The 16,204-nt window shown below is 37.6% G+C and overlaps 1 protein-coding gene across 2 annotated transcripts in view; it reads left to right on the forward strand.

Moving 5' to 3' along the window:
• Positions 1-16,204, forward strand: part of CLCN3 (chloride voltage-gated channel 3) — a 102,432-nt gene continuing 86,228 nt past the window's right edge. For both annotated transcript variants that reach the window (XM_008000246.3, XM_008000244.3), the window contains exons 1-2: positions 1-516; positions 15,646-15,821. In XM_008000246.3, coding sequence (XP_007998437.3) covers positions 15,662-15,821 — 160 coding nt within the window. In that variant the 5' untranslated portion in view covers positions 1-516; positions 15,646-15,661. The remainder of the gene's footprint in view (positions 517-15,645; positions 15,822-16,204) is intronic.

Here is a 16,204-nt window from a genome sequence, read left to right on the forward strand (position 1 = left end):
GTACCTGTCGGGCTCCTGACTCTTGGCGTTTCTCTTCCCCTTCCGTGGGTCAGGGCCGGTCCGGTCCGGAACCTGCAGACCCTTTCCCAGTGTTCTAGTTCGCCCTCGACCCGGAATAATGAGCAAGAAGGGTGTGGTGGGTTGAAAGCCGTCCTACTTTACTCCCGAGTTAGAGCATGGATTCAGTTTTAGTCTTAAGGGGAAGTGAGGTTGAAGATTTTTATTTTTAATTTTGGGCAGAAGCAGGTTGACTCTAGGGATCTCCAGAGCGAGAGGATTTAACTTCATGTTGCTCCCGTGTTTGAAGGAGGACAATAAAAGTCCGAACTGGCAAAATTTCCGTAACCTCTGCAGTAGAAAACGTCAGGTATCTTTTAAATCGCGATAGTTTTCGTTGTGTCAGGTTTTCTTCGGTGGAGCTCCCAGGGTAGCTAGGTTTTAGGTTTGAAACAGATGCAGAATCCAAAGGCAGCGCAAAAAACAGCCACCGATTTTGCTATGTCTCTGAACTGCGAGGTGAGTTGCATTGTATGAGCGAAGATTCGTCAGCTCTCCTGTTCACAGATTTTGGGTCAACTATGAGGCCACAGCCCTCATCTTGGTTTCTCTTATAATGTACCTACATAATGTTGAAAGGTACATCATGAATTGGGATGCAAACCCATCCTGATTAGGTGTATACCCTCAGACATTCTTTAAAATTTCACACATCTGCTTCAGGAACCGTCGAAGGACCTCTGAATAGAATGGAAGTGGGTTCCAGGAGAAGATTAACTTTAAACTTAGAGGAGTGGGTTTAACTTTCGCCTAATTTTCCCCAATTTAAAAATAATATTCATTTTTCTGTCTTTAGATATATGTTTATGTAAAATATTTTTTGTGTATATATATTTGTGGTTTGATCTTAAACTTGACCAGAAACTGCCTTAGAATCTCAGAAATTAGCTTTGCATGTGGTATGCTTTATTTGTATGGCATTTTAAAACTGCGGAGCACATAGAAGATAATTACATACGTATTGTGCATATTAGAAACAGATTTCTGTTTCCTTTGGAAAGAAATTTCTGTTCATGGCATTGAATCAACAGTGACCATACCTTTTACATAGATACGTAATTCAGAAGTTCAGTTCTACAAACGTAAACTTTTTGAGCTATGCAGTTCAGTTACTGCAGCATCATTGTGACTTGTATAATTGTTGAATCTTTCCAGAATTGCTTTTACTTTCATCTTTAAAGAGTTAATTTAGAATTTTTTTTTTTTATGAGGTCGGTATGGAGATAACTATCGGTCAATTCTACGTGCCTTTGTGAGTCACTACAAAATAGTATTTGTTCAGTTCAAGAGTACGTATGGGAATTAAAGTACTTGTGTATATATTGTTGACTTTCATCTTAAAAGGTGCTGCTGCTACTCAGTGTCTTGTTCTAAAATATAGCTTTAAAAACCATGTGTGTGACCTACAGATATTTTCTCAACTTGAATATGCGTATGTGGCCTCTGGTTAATACAGACTGCCAGTGTTGGCAGAATTCATCACAGACTGCATACCCTTCCCACCCCTTGCTGCCCTCAGCACCTCGAAAACTTTGCTGCTTTGCTTGAATGATGAGTCAAAATATTTTAAGAAGTCAATATGAATGTATAGAACCTACATTTTTACTTGAAAATTGTGCTTTAGCATGTGTTATCAGTCATGCATAGCTCATTAAGAATGTAAATAAACTACTTTTGGATAGATGTGTTTCAGGGGGACAGATTTGTTGGTTATGGGTTTGTGTTAGTAAATTGGCTATTTTCCAGGTCATGTTAGTGCTAGGCTATCCATTTCCTGTTGTGACATGTGGGTCACACCATGTTGGTCATAATTTTCAGACGGCTCGGGAAGTCAGATTTGATCTCTGTGGTGGGTCCTATATCAAAGCAGTATCCTGTGGGGTTTGGCCGCTATCACTGCTAAGGACTTCCAACTTAGTTTGGTAGTCAAACTTGTCAGCAGGGATCTAAAATGTATAATATTTTGTAATAAGTGTTAATATTTATTGAATGCATTCTATGTTTTCAGGCTCTTTTCCAAGTAATTTTTGTGAGTTATCTCAATTTTCACACCAACCCCACGAAGTAGGTACTTTCACTAATCCCGTTTTACATTCGTGGAAACTGAGGCACAGAAAATGTAACTAACTTGCCCAACAGTAACTGTCAGAACTGAGACTGAAGCCTGGGAGTATGATTTCAGAGCTCCTGCTCTCTGCTGCACAATACTGTGGTTTAGAATAGTCAAAATGCTAGAGGAAAACAAGGAGAGACATGGCTTGTAGGTTCAATTATAGGAGCAGTGTAAAATTACAGAGTGTGTGGGAAAGTGTTTTTAAAAGGAATACTCATAGCCTTACTACTCTAATAAACATTTTAATTTTTTAAATATGCACATTCACATCTGTACATAAACATTGTAGCTGTGATTCATTTTGGTTCTTAAAGGTAAATCTTTAGTGAAGTTTAAAATGGAGATTGAACCCCACTGCCTCATTTTTGTTGTTGAAATCCAGAGATTTGATCTGCAACTTTGGAGCCAAGTTAAATGAATATATTTCTTGCTATTTCTTGTGGGAAATAATTGAACAGTTTCCATCTTTTAAATCATGAAGACTATTTAGTTTTCAAAGTTTCTGTCTTCCACAGAAACTTTTTATTGGTTTATTATTTTATCTTTCTTCCTTGTTATAATCTGAGCGTTATATTTGTATGTGTGTTTATTCCTTTGTCTTTTTGAAATCCTCTAGCATTTATACTCACTGCCCCTGAGGAATTTGTTTTTTTTTTGTCTGTTTTTATTTATTTTTAATTGACAAGTAATAATTGTATATATTTATGACGTTCAATGTGATGTTTTGATAAATGTATATATTGTAGAAAGGCTAAATCAAGCAAATTAACATATCCATCATATCACCTACTTGCAATTTGTTTGTGGTGAGAACGTTTAAAATTAACTTTTAGCAATTTTGAGGTATATAGTACTTTATTATTAATTATAGTCACCGTGCTGTGCTATAGATCTCTAAAATTTATTCCTCTAACTGAAACTTTGTATCCTTTGACTAACCTGTCTCCTTTCCTATTTCCCCCCTCTCCCTAACCTCTGTAGACCACTATTCTGCTCTCTGCCTCCCTGAGTTTGACTTTTTTTTTTGGTTTTACACATATGTGAGATCATGCAGTATTTGTTTTTTTGTGTGTGTGTCTTGTTTATTTCACTTAGCATAATGTACTCCAGGTTAATCCAGGTTTTTGAAGATGACATAATTTTCTTCCTTTTAAAGGCTGTATAGCATTCCATCCTGTATATATACCACGTTTTCTTTATCCATTCATCCCTTGATGGACACTTAGGTTGTTTCCATATCTTGGCTATTGTGAATAGCAGCATTTAACTTTTGAATGACACTAAAAGATTTTGTAAGTCTAAGATATTTTCTTCAGAGAGCTATTTCCTTCAGCAAATTATTCATTTATTGCAGTTTTGAAGAAAAGGCACAACAATTTGGACATGCAGGTAATTGAATGAACAGTAAGGATAAACTATCAAGTAATATTATTTTGAGAGAAATTAGTTTTATTATTGTCATTTCTTGTATGTGTTGATAATTTGTATTAAAATAAATTCCTTCTGTTTTTATAACCCTGTGGGTCTAATTAAACACCTTCAGCCTTTTCTCCGTCTAATCTTGCTCTTTTGCCCTTCTTTTTAAAAAATAAGTCTTATTGTGTTATGTGTCTTTTATTGTGATACTTCATATGGTTCATGGAAGTAGGTGGGTTTAATGATTTGCTCAAACATATCTCTACATAAAACACAATTTTTACATTTTTAAATTGTTTATATTACCAAAATGAGATAATACTCACAATTTTACCTACTTTTCTGATAGAAATCGGTGACCCTAATATATCATAGATCCTTTCAGATATCTCTAATATCTACCATAAATGCAGAAGATGCATCACTGTATTAGAAGAAAGAAAAAGTATTCTTATAAAATCAGTTTAAAATTAGGTCAGTATAGCAAGAATTAGGTATGTTGATTTTACTTTGGGTGTTTTGAGAACTTGATTTAAATTGAACCTTGCCCAGTGCTAATATAATCCGTAGACCACACTAAATCCTGTGGTATAGTAGTGACTTCTTTTTTGAGATAGAGTCTTGCTCTGTTACCCCAGCTGAAGTGTAGTGGTGCAATCTCTGCTCACTGCAACCTCTGCCTCCTGGGTTCATGCGATACTCATGCCTCAGTCTCTGGAGTAGCTGGGATTACAGGCGCGTGTCACCACTCCTGGCTAATTTTTGTCTTAGCAGAGACAAGGTTTTACCATGTTGGCCAGGCTGGTATTGAACTCCTGACCTCAGGTGATCCACTCGCCTCAGCCTCCCAAAGTGCTGGGATTACAGGCATGAGCCACTATGCCCGGCCCATTTTTGTATTTTTAGTAGAGACAGGGTTTCACCCTGTTGGCCAGACTGGTCTCGAACTCCTGACCTCAAGTGATCTGCCCACCTCGGCATCCCAAAGTGTTGGGATTACAGGCTTGAGCCACTGCACTGGGCTGGAATATATACTAATATTTAGAAAGCTATTACAGTATCCCTCTTGAGGAAAATGTATAATGTAATTTATGCTGAAATCTACTGAAAGCTGTAGGGCCTATACAAATATAATAGCATTAATACAATAAAAACTGTTTTCGTATTTATTATAATTTCTGGTACATTGTTAGCTGTTCTATAAATGTTAGTAAATGAATAAGTTATCTTGAAATTCCTTTTCACATTTCTTTTTTCTTTTCTTTGAGACGGAGTCTTGCTCTTGTCACCCAGGCTGGAGGGCAGTAGCACGATCTCGGCTCACTGCAACCTCTGTCTTCCAGGTTCAAGCTATTCTTCTGCCTCAGCCTCCTGAGTAGCTGGGATTACAGGCACCCGCTACCACGCCTGGCTAATTTTTGTACTTTTATTAGAGACGGGGTTTCACCATGTTGGCCAGACTGGTCTTGAACTCCTGACCCAGGTGATCTGTCCACTTCGGCCTCCCAAAATGCTGAGATTACAGGCGTGAGCCACTGTGCCTGGCCCCTTTTTACATTTTAATCTGTGACTAGTACTTAGCACAGTTTTTACAATATTTATATGAAAATGCTCCTTGCGCACAAATGGCTAGCTCAGATATTCACCTCTCTGCCATCGTTGCTCTTGAGACTTTTGTTCCATCTCTCTAGTTGCTGACTTTGACAATCTTTTTCTTCTTTCACCCAGTTTATATCTACTTTTCTCTTTAGCTTAACAGAGAGTTGACTGACACACCTTTGGGACTTAGATGTGGTCCTCAACCGTACCCAGTCGGTCTCCTTTATGGGAGAGACAAAACTTTGTTGGGAACCATGAAAAATTAGTGTGCATGTCTCAGGCTGTGGATCCTTTCACCACTCATTTCCATGGTTTTCCTATTTTTGCTCCCCTCCCCAAATTCTGGTGGTATATTGCTTAGTGTTTGCAGTTTTGGGGCTCAGGTCAGTGTAATGGAGGTAACCTTCTTTATGGTCTGACCTGGAATAGAAACTAAAGCCTCGATGTATAATCCTAAAGTTGGAAAGAACTTGAGTCCTGTGAGTTGTCTTGAGTCCTGTGAGTTGTAGGAGACTGAAATTTGTTTCTGCCAACTGTTTTCAGTTAGTCAAGTTGGAACCTTAGTGGATATCTTAGATTCTTCTTTACCATTCCCTGTATCTTATTAATTACCAGGTCCTCTTAAATATTTCTTCAAACTCTCTCTTCCCAATATTGGTGTGTCTTAGTGAGCAGGGTAAAATCACAGCCAAAGTATTTTCTTATTCTGTCACTCAACACAGCAACAATTAACACAGAAGACTTCTGTGATCACATGCATGGGGGTTTCTCTTCCCACAGCAGCCAACCAGTCAAGTTCTGTAGCAGATACCAACTGGGTGCCCCCCAGTTCCAACACTGTGTACCTAGAGGTAATGTCAGATACCACAGGTTGAGGGCAGGTCCCAAAAGACTTCCCCGACTTCCAATGCTAATCACAGCCCCAGGTTATTTTGATTTTGCCTGTGCTTCTGATACACTGGCTATAAATCAGGGATCCCATGACCCCTCCCACTCCTTAAATCTTTGGGTTCAATTAATGTGCTAGAGCAGCTCACAGAACTCAGAGAAACACTCACCAGTTTATTATAAAGGATATTCAAAGGATACAGATGAACACATGCATAGGGGGAGATAGGGGGAAGAGCATGGAGCTTCCATGCCTTCCCTTGGTGCGCTAGCTTCCAGGAGCCTCCAAGTGTTCAGCTATTCAGAAGCTCTCTGAATCCATTCCTTTTGGGTTTTTATGGAGGCTTCGTTACATAGGCACAGTCAACAACTGTGTAGAAATATGATTGGACAAAAACGGTATGACCTAACAGCACTAATAGACCCAGTGGGGAAACCCAGCAAGGCCTGTGTGTTCAAGTTCTTCTGCCTGTCTGTGCCGCATTCCTTCTTTCAGGGTCTGGGGCAAGCTCCCTTCTAGAGTGAACGTCTTATGACCCACAGTCAGACAGGCTGTGGAAGATTAGAGTTCTGCCTTGGCTTGGTGTAAAGCAGGGCAGGAAAAGGTCAACAAGAGAGAAGAGATTCTGCTTTCTGAGGTTTAATATGCCCCAGCATTATAACAAAAGACTGTAGTAAGGCCAGGCACAGTGGCTCACCTCTGTAATCCCATCACTTTGGGAGGCCGAGGTGCATGGATCACCTGAGGCCAGGAGTTCGAGACCAGCCTGGCCAACATAGTGAAATCCTGTCTCTACTTATATAAAATTAAATTTAATATTTTAAAAATTTTAATGAGAGCTATGGGACTTATAAACCAGGAACCATGGATGAAAACCAATATATATCATATTACTCTTAGTTCAGTTATGCCCTATCGTATATTTAGAATTGTTCATATGTCTTGTCTCATCTCCAGCCCCTCTATCTGTAGTCCTTCAGTCTCTTACCCTTCTTATCTGTCTTTCACACTGCTGCTAGTGTTGGCTTGCTAAAATTCATGTCTGATCATGTAGTTTCTCTAAAGTTCTTCTTGGTTTCCCCTGTGTATAGATGAGTATGTAAGTTTCTTAGTGTCACACATGAGCCCCCTCCCCTTCATGATCTGGCCTATGTCTACCTCTGTAGCTACTCTCTAGTCCTTTACCTCTTACATAAGCTACCCAAGCAGGTTTTACTATGATGCTTTTGTGCTGTTGCACATACTTTTTTTGTGTGTGACTGTATTGACTTTTTACCTCATAGTTTAGCCCAGTTAATTTATCCTAATTCTTCAGTATTTTGCTAAAACATTCCCTCTATTAAGTGCTCACAGACTCCTTGCCATCCAGCTTGCTTACTTCGCTCAGGTTTATCAAATACATTGTATATACCTCTCCTGTGATGTGTATGATGCCATACTGTTCTTCTTGTTTGTGTCCCTCACCTTCACTGCCTTAGGAACAGGAACCATATCTTATTCATTACCCTAGCACCTGGCTTTGTGCCTAGTACATGCTAAGTGTACAGTAAATGATTATCAAATAAATTAATAGATGACTCGAAAACTAGCTTTGGATACTAGATAAATGGTGGTCCTGTAAACTGAGATAGGAAAAGTAGGAGGACAAGTACTTTTGGGGCAAATATTTATTTAGTTCAGATCTTGTTGAATTTTTGCTCTTTTACAACATCGAGGAAGACATGTACCATTTATTTCTTATGCACTTGTTATTTATTCATATAATTAACCCAACAAGAGTTTTTTTAGATATGAACAAGATTATTCTAAAATTTACATGAAAAGGCAATGAAAAAGAAGAATAAAGTGTGAAAAATCAATCTACCCAGTTTCAAAACTTATTATGTAGTTATAGCAATCAAGACTGTGTGGTACGGGCTTAGATATAGGCGCAGATCGGTGGGACAGAACAGAGAACTCTGAAATAAATCCACATAAATATGCCTAATTTTTGTCAAAAGCACAAAATAACTCAACAGAGGTAGATAACTTTTTCAGCAGTTGGTACTGGGGCAGTTAGACATCCATACACTGTCCCATCCCCCGCCCCCATAAAGGAATCTCAACCTATGTCTCATACCCTATGCATACACAAATTAAAATGGATCACAGACTGAAATATAAAAATATTAAACTATAAAACTTTAGGGAAAAGTAGAAGAAAATTTTGGGGAGGTAGGGTTAGGTGTATATTTCTTTGACTTGCCACCAAAAGAGTACTTCTTAAAGGAAAAAATTGATAAGTTAAACTTCATGAAAATTAAATATTTTTGCTCTGTTACAGACCCTGTTAAAAAGATGAAAAGATAAACTACAGAGGGGAGAAAATATTTGCAGACAACACAACTGTCAAATAACTAGTATCTGTAATATATAAAGAACTCTTAAAACTCAACAGTATGAAAGCAGTCCAGTTAGAAAATGGACAAAAGACATAGTCATTTCACTGAAGAGGATTACACATATAGCAAACGAGAACATAAAAAATGTTCAGCATCATTGCCCATTAGGGAGATGCAAATTAAAGCAACAAGATACTACCATACATCTATCAGAATAGCTAAAATAAGAAACACTGACAACACCAAATGCTGGCAACGATGTCAAGAAACTCATACATTGTTGGTAGAAATGTACAGTGGTACAGCCACTCTGGAAAACAATTTGGCAGTTTCTTTAAAAACCAAATACGTGACTACTGTATGATCCAACTATTGTACTCTTTGACATTTAGCCCAAAGAAATGAAGGCTGTTCATTTTATGAAAACCTGTACATGTGTGTTTGTAGCAACTTTATTCATAGTCACCAAAACGTAGAAACAGGCCAAATGTTCTTCAGTGGGTGAATGGTTAAACAAACTGTGGCACATCTGTTATCATAGACTATTATGATAAAAAGGAAGGAACTATTGACACATTTAACATCCTGGACGAATCTCCAGAAGATGGTGCTGAGAACAGAGTGAATCCCCATATCATATCATTTATATAACATTCTTGAAATGGCAGAATTATTGAAGTAGAAAACAGACTATGGGTTACTAGGGGTTAGGGAGGGTTGGCTACAAAAGGGCAACATGAGAGATACTTTTGGTGATGGAATATTCTGTATCTTGACTGTATCAGTGTTGGTATCTTGATTGTGATATTGTATTCTAGTTCTGTGAGATGTTCCCGTTAATGGAAACTGGGTAAAGGATATATAGGATTTTTTTTCTGTAATATTTATTGTAACTACATGTGGAACCACAATTATCTCAAAATAAAAATTTAATTAAAAAAAATCAAACACCTATTGTGACATATTTTCTTTTTTTTTGAGGTGTATCTTGCTCAGTTGCCCAGGCTGGAGTGCAGTGAGTGATGCAATCTCAGCTTACTGCAACCTCTGCCTCCTGGGCTCAAGTGATTCTTCTGCCTCAGCCTTCTGAGTAGCTGGGATTACAGGCATATGCCACCACACCCAGCTAATTTTTGTATTTTTAGTAGAGACAGGGTTTCATCATGTTGGCCACGCTGGTCTTGAACTCCTGACCTCAGGTGATCTGCCCTCCTAGGCCTCTCAAAGTGCTGGGATTACAGCTGTGAACCACCATGCCTGGTCTAATGTGACGTATTTTGCTAACCAATGTTGAGCAATGTTGAGCAAAAATTGAGTGTCAGACCTCATGACGTGTTCTACAATGGAAGACATATTAAATAATCACAGAAATAAATTTAATATTCAGCTGTGTAAGTGCCGTAAAAGAAAGCTATAAGAACTAATCGGCCGGGCGCGGTGGCTCAAGCCTGTAATCCCAGCACTTTGGGAGGCCGAGACGGGCGGATCACGAGGTCAGGAGATCGAGACCATCCTGGCTAACCCGGTGAAACCCCGTCTCTACTAAAAAAATACAAAAACTAGCCGGGCGAGGTGGTGGGCGCCTGTAGTCCCAGCTACTCGGGAGGCTGAGGCAGGAGAATGGCGTAAACCCGGGAGGCGGAGCTTGCAGTGAGCTGAGATCCGACCACTGCACTCCAGCCTGGGCGACAGAGCAAGACTCCGTCTCAAAAAAAAAAAAAAAAAAAAAAAAAAAAGAACTAATCATGAGAAAATTTGATCCGGATAGTAAGTGGTCAGGGAGGCTTTCCTTACTAACTGCATGACTTTGGTCGAGTTATTTACATGCTTTGTGCCTCAGTCCCTCGTTTTTAGTGGGGAGAATAATAGCATTTATACTTTAAGGTTGTCATATATTTAATATGAATATTAAATGAATGAATTTGTAAAGGGCTTAAGATATTGCCTAGCATATAGTAAGCTCTGGTTAGGAGTTTGTTAAATAAAGGGATACTTGATACAAGACCTGAAAAATGAGGAGAGTTAATTCTTTTTTATTTTTATAATTTCAACTTTGATTTTAGATGTGCAGGTTTATTACATGGGTATATAGCATGATGCTGAGGTTTGGGGTACAGTTGTACCCATTACCCAGGAAGTGGGTATAGTACTCAACAGGTTTTTAGCCTTTGCTTCCTTCCTACATTTCCCGCTCTAGTAGTCCTCCGTGACTATTGTTGCCAATCTATATGTCTGTGAGTACCCAGTGTTTAGCTCCCACGTAAAATGAGAACATGCAGTATTTGGTTTTCTGTTACTGGGTTAATTCACTTAGGATAATGGCCTCCAGCAGCATCCCTGTTGCTGCAAAGGGCATGATTTTATTATTTTTATGGCTGTGTTGTGTTCCATGGTATATATGTACTATCTTTTGTTTTCATTTCTTTTTTTTTTTTTTTTTTTGAGACAGAGTCTTGTTCTGTCGTCCAGGTTGGAGTGCAGTGGCGTGATCTTGGCTCACTGCAAACTCTGCCCTCCGGGTTCAAGCAATTCTCCTGTCTCAGCCTGCCGAGTAGCTGGAATTACAAGTGCCTGCCATCATGCCTAGCTAATTTTTGTATTTTTAGTAAATACAGGGTTTCACCATGTTGGCTAGGTTGGTCTTGAACTCCTGACCTCAGGTGATTCACCTGCCTCCGGCCTCCCAAAGTGTTGGGATTACAGGTGTGAGCCACCACACCCAGCCTGTACCATACTTTCTTTATCTGGTCCACTGTTGATGAGCACCTAGGTTGATTCTATATTTTTGGTATTGTGAGTAGTACTGTGATGAACATATAAGCACATCTATCTTTTGTGGAGAACAATTTATTTTCTTTTGGGTATATACCCAGTAATGGCATTGCTGGGTCAAATGGTATTTTTGTTTTAAGTTCTTTGATAAATCTCCAAACTGCTTTCCACAGGGGCTGAGCTAATTTATATTCCCACTGACAGTGTATAAGCATTCCATAGCCTTGCCAGCATCTGTTGTTTTTTGGCTTTTTAATAATAACCATTCTGACTGGTGTGAGATGGTGTCTCATTGTGGTTTTGATTTCCATTTCTCTAATGATTAGATATGCTTGTTGGCCACTTGTATATCTTATTTTGAGAAGTATCTGTTCATGTCCTTGCCCACTTTTTAATGATGTTGTTTGTTTTTTGCTTGTTGAGTTGTTTGCTTCTTGTAGATTTTGGATATTAGACCTTTGTCAGATGTTAGCTAGATTAACAAAGAGAAAGAGAGAAGATCCAAATCACCACACAATGAGAAACAACAAAGGTGACATTACAACCAATCACATGGAAATACAAAAGATCCCCAGAGACTATTATGAACACCTCTGTAAACATGAACTAGAAAATCCAGAGGAAATGGATAAATTCTGGAAACAACCTCCCAAAATTAAATCAGGATGAAATTGAAATCCTGAACAGACCAATATCGAGTTCCAAAATGGAATCGGTAATAAAAAAACCTACCAACCAGAAAGGCCCTGGACCAGATGTGTTCATAGCTGAATTCTATCAGATGTACAAATAAAGCTGGTACCAATTCTACTGAAACAACTCCAAAAAATGAGGAGGGACTCCTCCTTAACTCATTCCAGCTTCACCCTGATACCAAACCTGGCAAAGACACAACAAAAAAGGGAAACTACAGGTCAATATCCCTGATGAACATAGATGTAAAAATCTTCAACAAAATATTGAGAGAGTAAGTTGGTGAAGAGGAGAGGGTGTGATCCAGGCAGAGGGAGCAACAAAGGCCTTAGGGTAGGAGTCAGGAAAGAGCTTGGTAGGGCTGAGAGACTGAAAGAAGATCAGTGAGTCTAGAGTACTCCAGGAAGTACATACTTCTCAAAGTAAGATACACAACTGGCCAACAAGTATATGAAAAAATGCTCAACATCACTAATCATTAGAGAAATGAAAATCAAAACCACAATGAGACACCATCCCACACCAGTCAGAATGGCTATTATTAAAAGAAGCTGGGGAACTAGCAGGGGCTGGGCTGCATAGAACTTTTTCTGCTATATCGAAGAGTTTGTCTCTTAAGGGTAGTAGAAAATGATTGAAAGGTGTTAACATGGAGTGGAGAGAGATTATGATCAAACTTACTTTTTGGAAAAAAAAAAACTGCTGGCTGCAGTGTCATCCAGATTCGAAGGAAGCAAGATAATTGCATGTAGATAGTATAGGAATTTATTAGGTAAACAAGGCCTTATTCCTGGCAGTTTTCATAGGTTATCTCTAATTATTATTATTATTATTGTTGTTGTTTGTTTGAGACAGAGTTTCACTCTTTTGCCCAGGCTGGAGCGCAGGGGCACAATGTCAGCTCACTGCAACCGCCGCCTCCCTGGCTCAAGTGATTTTCATGCCTCAGCCTCCTTAGTAGCTGGGGTTAGAGGCGGCTGCCATCACGACCGGCTAATTTTTTATTTTTAGTAGAGATGGGGTTCACCACCATGGCCAGGTGGGTCTTGAGCTCTTGACCTGGAGCGATCCACCTGCCTCGGCCTCCTAAAGTGCTGGAACTATAGGCATGCACCACCACACCCAGCTTATGTCTAATTTTTATAATTTCGTAAGAACATATTTACAAGCTACTGCACTTCTATTACAATGTTTTAAAGTGATTTTTTTTTTGGCAGTTAAAACTGAAAAGGTGACTTTGCATTATTATTTGTTTAAATATGTAAAATTTCGGCTGCTGTGTTAGAGTCTAAATAGCCTTTTGTGCCCAAACCTGGAAATTGGGTTTAGAACCTAAAAATATTCAACACTGGTGTTCAGATTTTTTTTGTTATACGTCCTTTACACTGCTATAGAAATTTGAATATTTTATAGCGGTGCAGTTCAATAAAAGTGTTAGTGCCGCAAATGCAAGCCACGTAGGTAATTTTTAATTTTTTTAGTAGCCACATTAAAAAGGTAAAAAGAAAGTGGTGAGATTCATTTTAAATATATTTTATTTAACCCAGTAGATCTAAAATATTTCAACATGTAATCAGTATAAAATTTCTAGTCAAATATTTGACATCCTTTTTAAATACTGAGTCTTGGAAATATGGTAGGTATTTTACACTTAGAGCACATTTCAGTTTAGACCAGCCGTGTTTCAATGGCTCAACAGCTATATGTAGCTGCTGGCTGCTGCATCAGTCAGCACAGCTCTATAGGTTTCTGGGTTAATTAGTGGAATAGGTTTTTTTTTTTGTTTTTTGTTTTTTGTTTTTTTTAATCTTAAGTTATCACATTTATAGAAATGAAACCCATGCAGGTCTGAGTTTAATTGGTTTATTTGGAGCAGAGTTGCATGCTCATGTTATAAAGAATGATCTGCAAGCTAGGTGTCTCAAAGTTGTTATGAAATTAATTTTTTTTGACAGAAATAGTTAAAATTTCCTGTTACCACTTAGGATTTTTGAGAGATTTTTAGGGATAAAATGAAGGAGATATATTGGAATTTGCTGATTGAAGTCTTAACACATAAAAGGGTTTAATGATTTTAGAGAGATTTCTCAGTGCTGTGTAGCCTCTAGCTAAGTTCACTAAATGTTATCACATGTATTAAGCCCTTCTATTCTGTAAAGAAACAAAAACACAGTGTCTGTGTTCTTCACAAAGTCTTAGCATACATGCTTTGCTACATCAAAATTAAATGATTCTTAAACTATTAATGTTTATGTTTTTAAAAGCCTTTTGGTTATTTTCTCAAAAGCCACATAATATTTAATTTGTTTGCCTCTATGGAACTGCAGATTTCTTAGTATGAACAGCTACTTTCATACTTTCCTTTTGTTTTAATTAATATACTCTAACAAATCTCAGTATAATATGCCATCTTTGGTAGCAGTAACTATAAAACATTCATAAAGTTGCAAAGCAGCAGGTATTTACATTTTTCTTTTTTAATTTATTTGCTAGTTTTGGTTATTCCCCTAAGAACAGTTTAATACTCTTGGAGACAGGATTTTTTTAAATTGAAAACTGAATATATTTCTCTTTTTGACATCATGAATTGAATAGTTTGACATTTGTTGTTCTCACACTGTGCGGGTCATTATGCCAGATATGGAGAGTAGAGAGAGGCGTGCTCTCAAGGAGCTCTCAAAACTTCACCTTTTTCAAAGTGATACTTTAAGTGAGGAAATTTATATAATCTGTTTAAAAGATATTTATTGTCAGTAATAGTCTAGTTTTCTAAAACTTCATAAATACCTTTTTGTGATTAAAGCTCTTTGAGGTTATTTTTCCATTTGCAGAAGGAAAATTTACTGAGTATAAGACATTGTCTTAAAACACTCCCAAGTCTTCAGTATTAGAATTCACTACTAGAATTCAGCACTGGAATTGAACTGTGCTTACTTTAGTCTTCATCTGTCATTTTCTGTGTGTACTTACTAGGCCGTATCTGATAAGTCTTGTTTTACAAGGCTTACTGGTTTGACTGCTTTTATGACTGCATCTTTCAAGTCCCACACATGCAGCTTAAAAGTCTGTTGCTAATGTCCCCATACTTACGTTGAACTCTTATTTTGGTGTTGAGTAAGTGAATGTATTTAAAACTCAAACTAGTTAGGAGTAATATAGATTTAAGAATATTGAGAGTAAGAACAATGAAAGCATACCTTTTTTTGGTTTGTTGCCTGTTACTGTTTTATCAGTGGCTAATGTTTGACCATAGGCTCTGAAGATTTAAATATTAAAATGATGAAAGGAGAATGAAATAAATATGTTTATTTTTAAAATCAGGTTGTACTTACACCTGATAAAATCTTCAAAAGGGGCAGTCTGTTTTTCAAACCTGGTACTTCAGCCGTCTTGTTCCCTACCCTGTGGGCAACTTACTTGGAAATCTCTCCTGAGACAATCTATACATACACAAGCAAAAATGTAAATATACTTTACATTTTTCAACTTAACAATTGGAGATCTACCTGAAGATCTAATCTTCATTCTTTTTTACAGCTGTGTAATGAGAATAAAATTATTACCTCACCCCAAAATATTTAATAAAGGTAACTATTGTTACAGTGAATGCATTTAATTTTTTTAGCACATAGATCGTAACTTTCCTTTTGTGATGTTAAACTGAATGATTTTTATTGTATGTTTGAAAAACGTTAAGACTTTTTCCCTTTTTTTCCCCCCAACAGGTAATCAGACAGCTAAATGGAGTCTGAGCAGCTGTTCCATAGAGGCTACTATAGAAACAGCTACAACAGTATAACAAGTGCAAGCAGTGATGAGGAACTTTTAGATGGAGCGGGTGTGATTATGGACTTTCAAACATCTGAAGATGACAACTTATTAGATGGTGACACTGCAGTTGGTAAGTTCAGCATGACAGCCTAATGTTTGTATTCATGAATATCCACTAATAATATGTACACTTTTATTGAGGTTGAAGTTTTCAGAAACTTAAAGAATTTGAGGTCAAATTTACATAACATAAACTTAACCATTGTAAAGTGTATAATGGAGTGGCATTTAGCACATTCACAATGTTGTGCGACTACCATTTCTATCTAGTTCCAAACATTCTCATCACCCCAAAAGAAGCTACTACATTTAAGGGTAAGCTTTTAAATATCATGTAATACAGAGAGGTGTACATCATCAAATCATAGTGTGGAAATTGAAGAATTTCTGCAAAGTGAACATTTATTATATAACTCCTCAATCAAGAAATAAAACATTACCAGTAGTTTCAGA

Source organism: Chlorocebus sabaeus, chromosome 7, assembly GCF_047675955.1.
Source record: "Chlorocebus sabaeus isolate Y175 chromosome 7, mChlSab1.0.hap1, whole genome shotgun sequence".
Classification (NCBI taxonomy): Eukaryota; Metazoa; Chordata; class Mammalia; order Primates; family Cercopithecidae; genus Chlorocebus; species Chlorocebus sabaeus.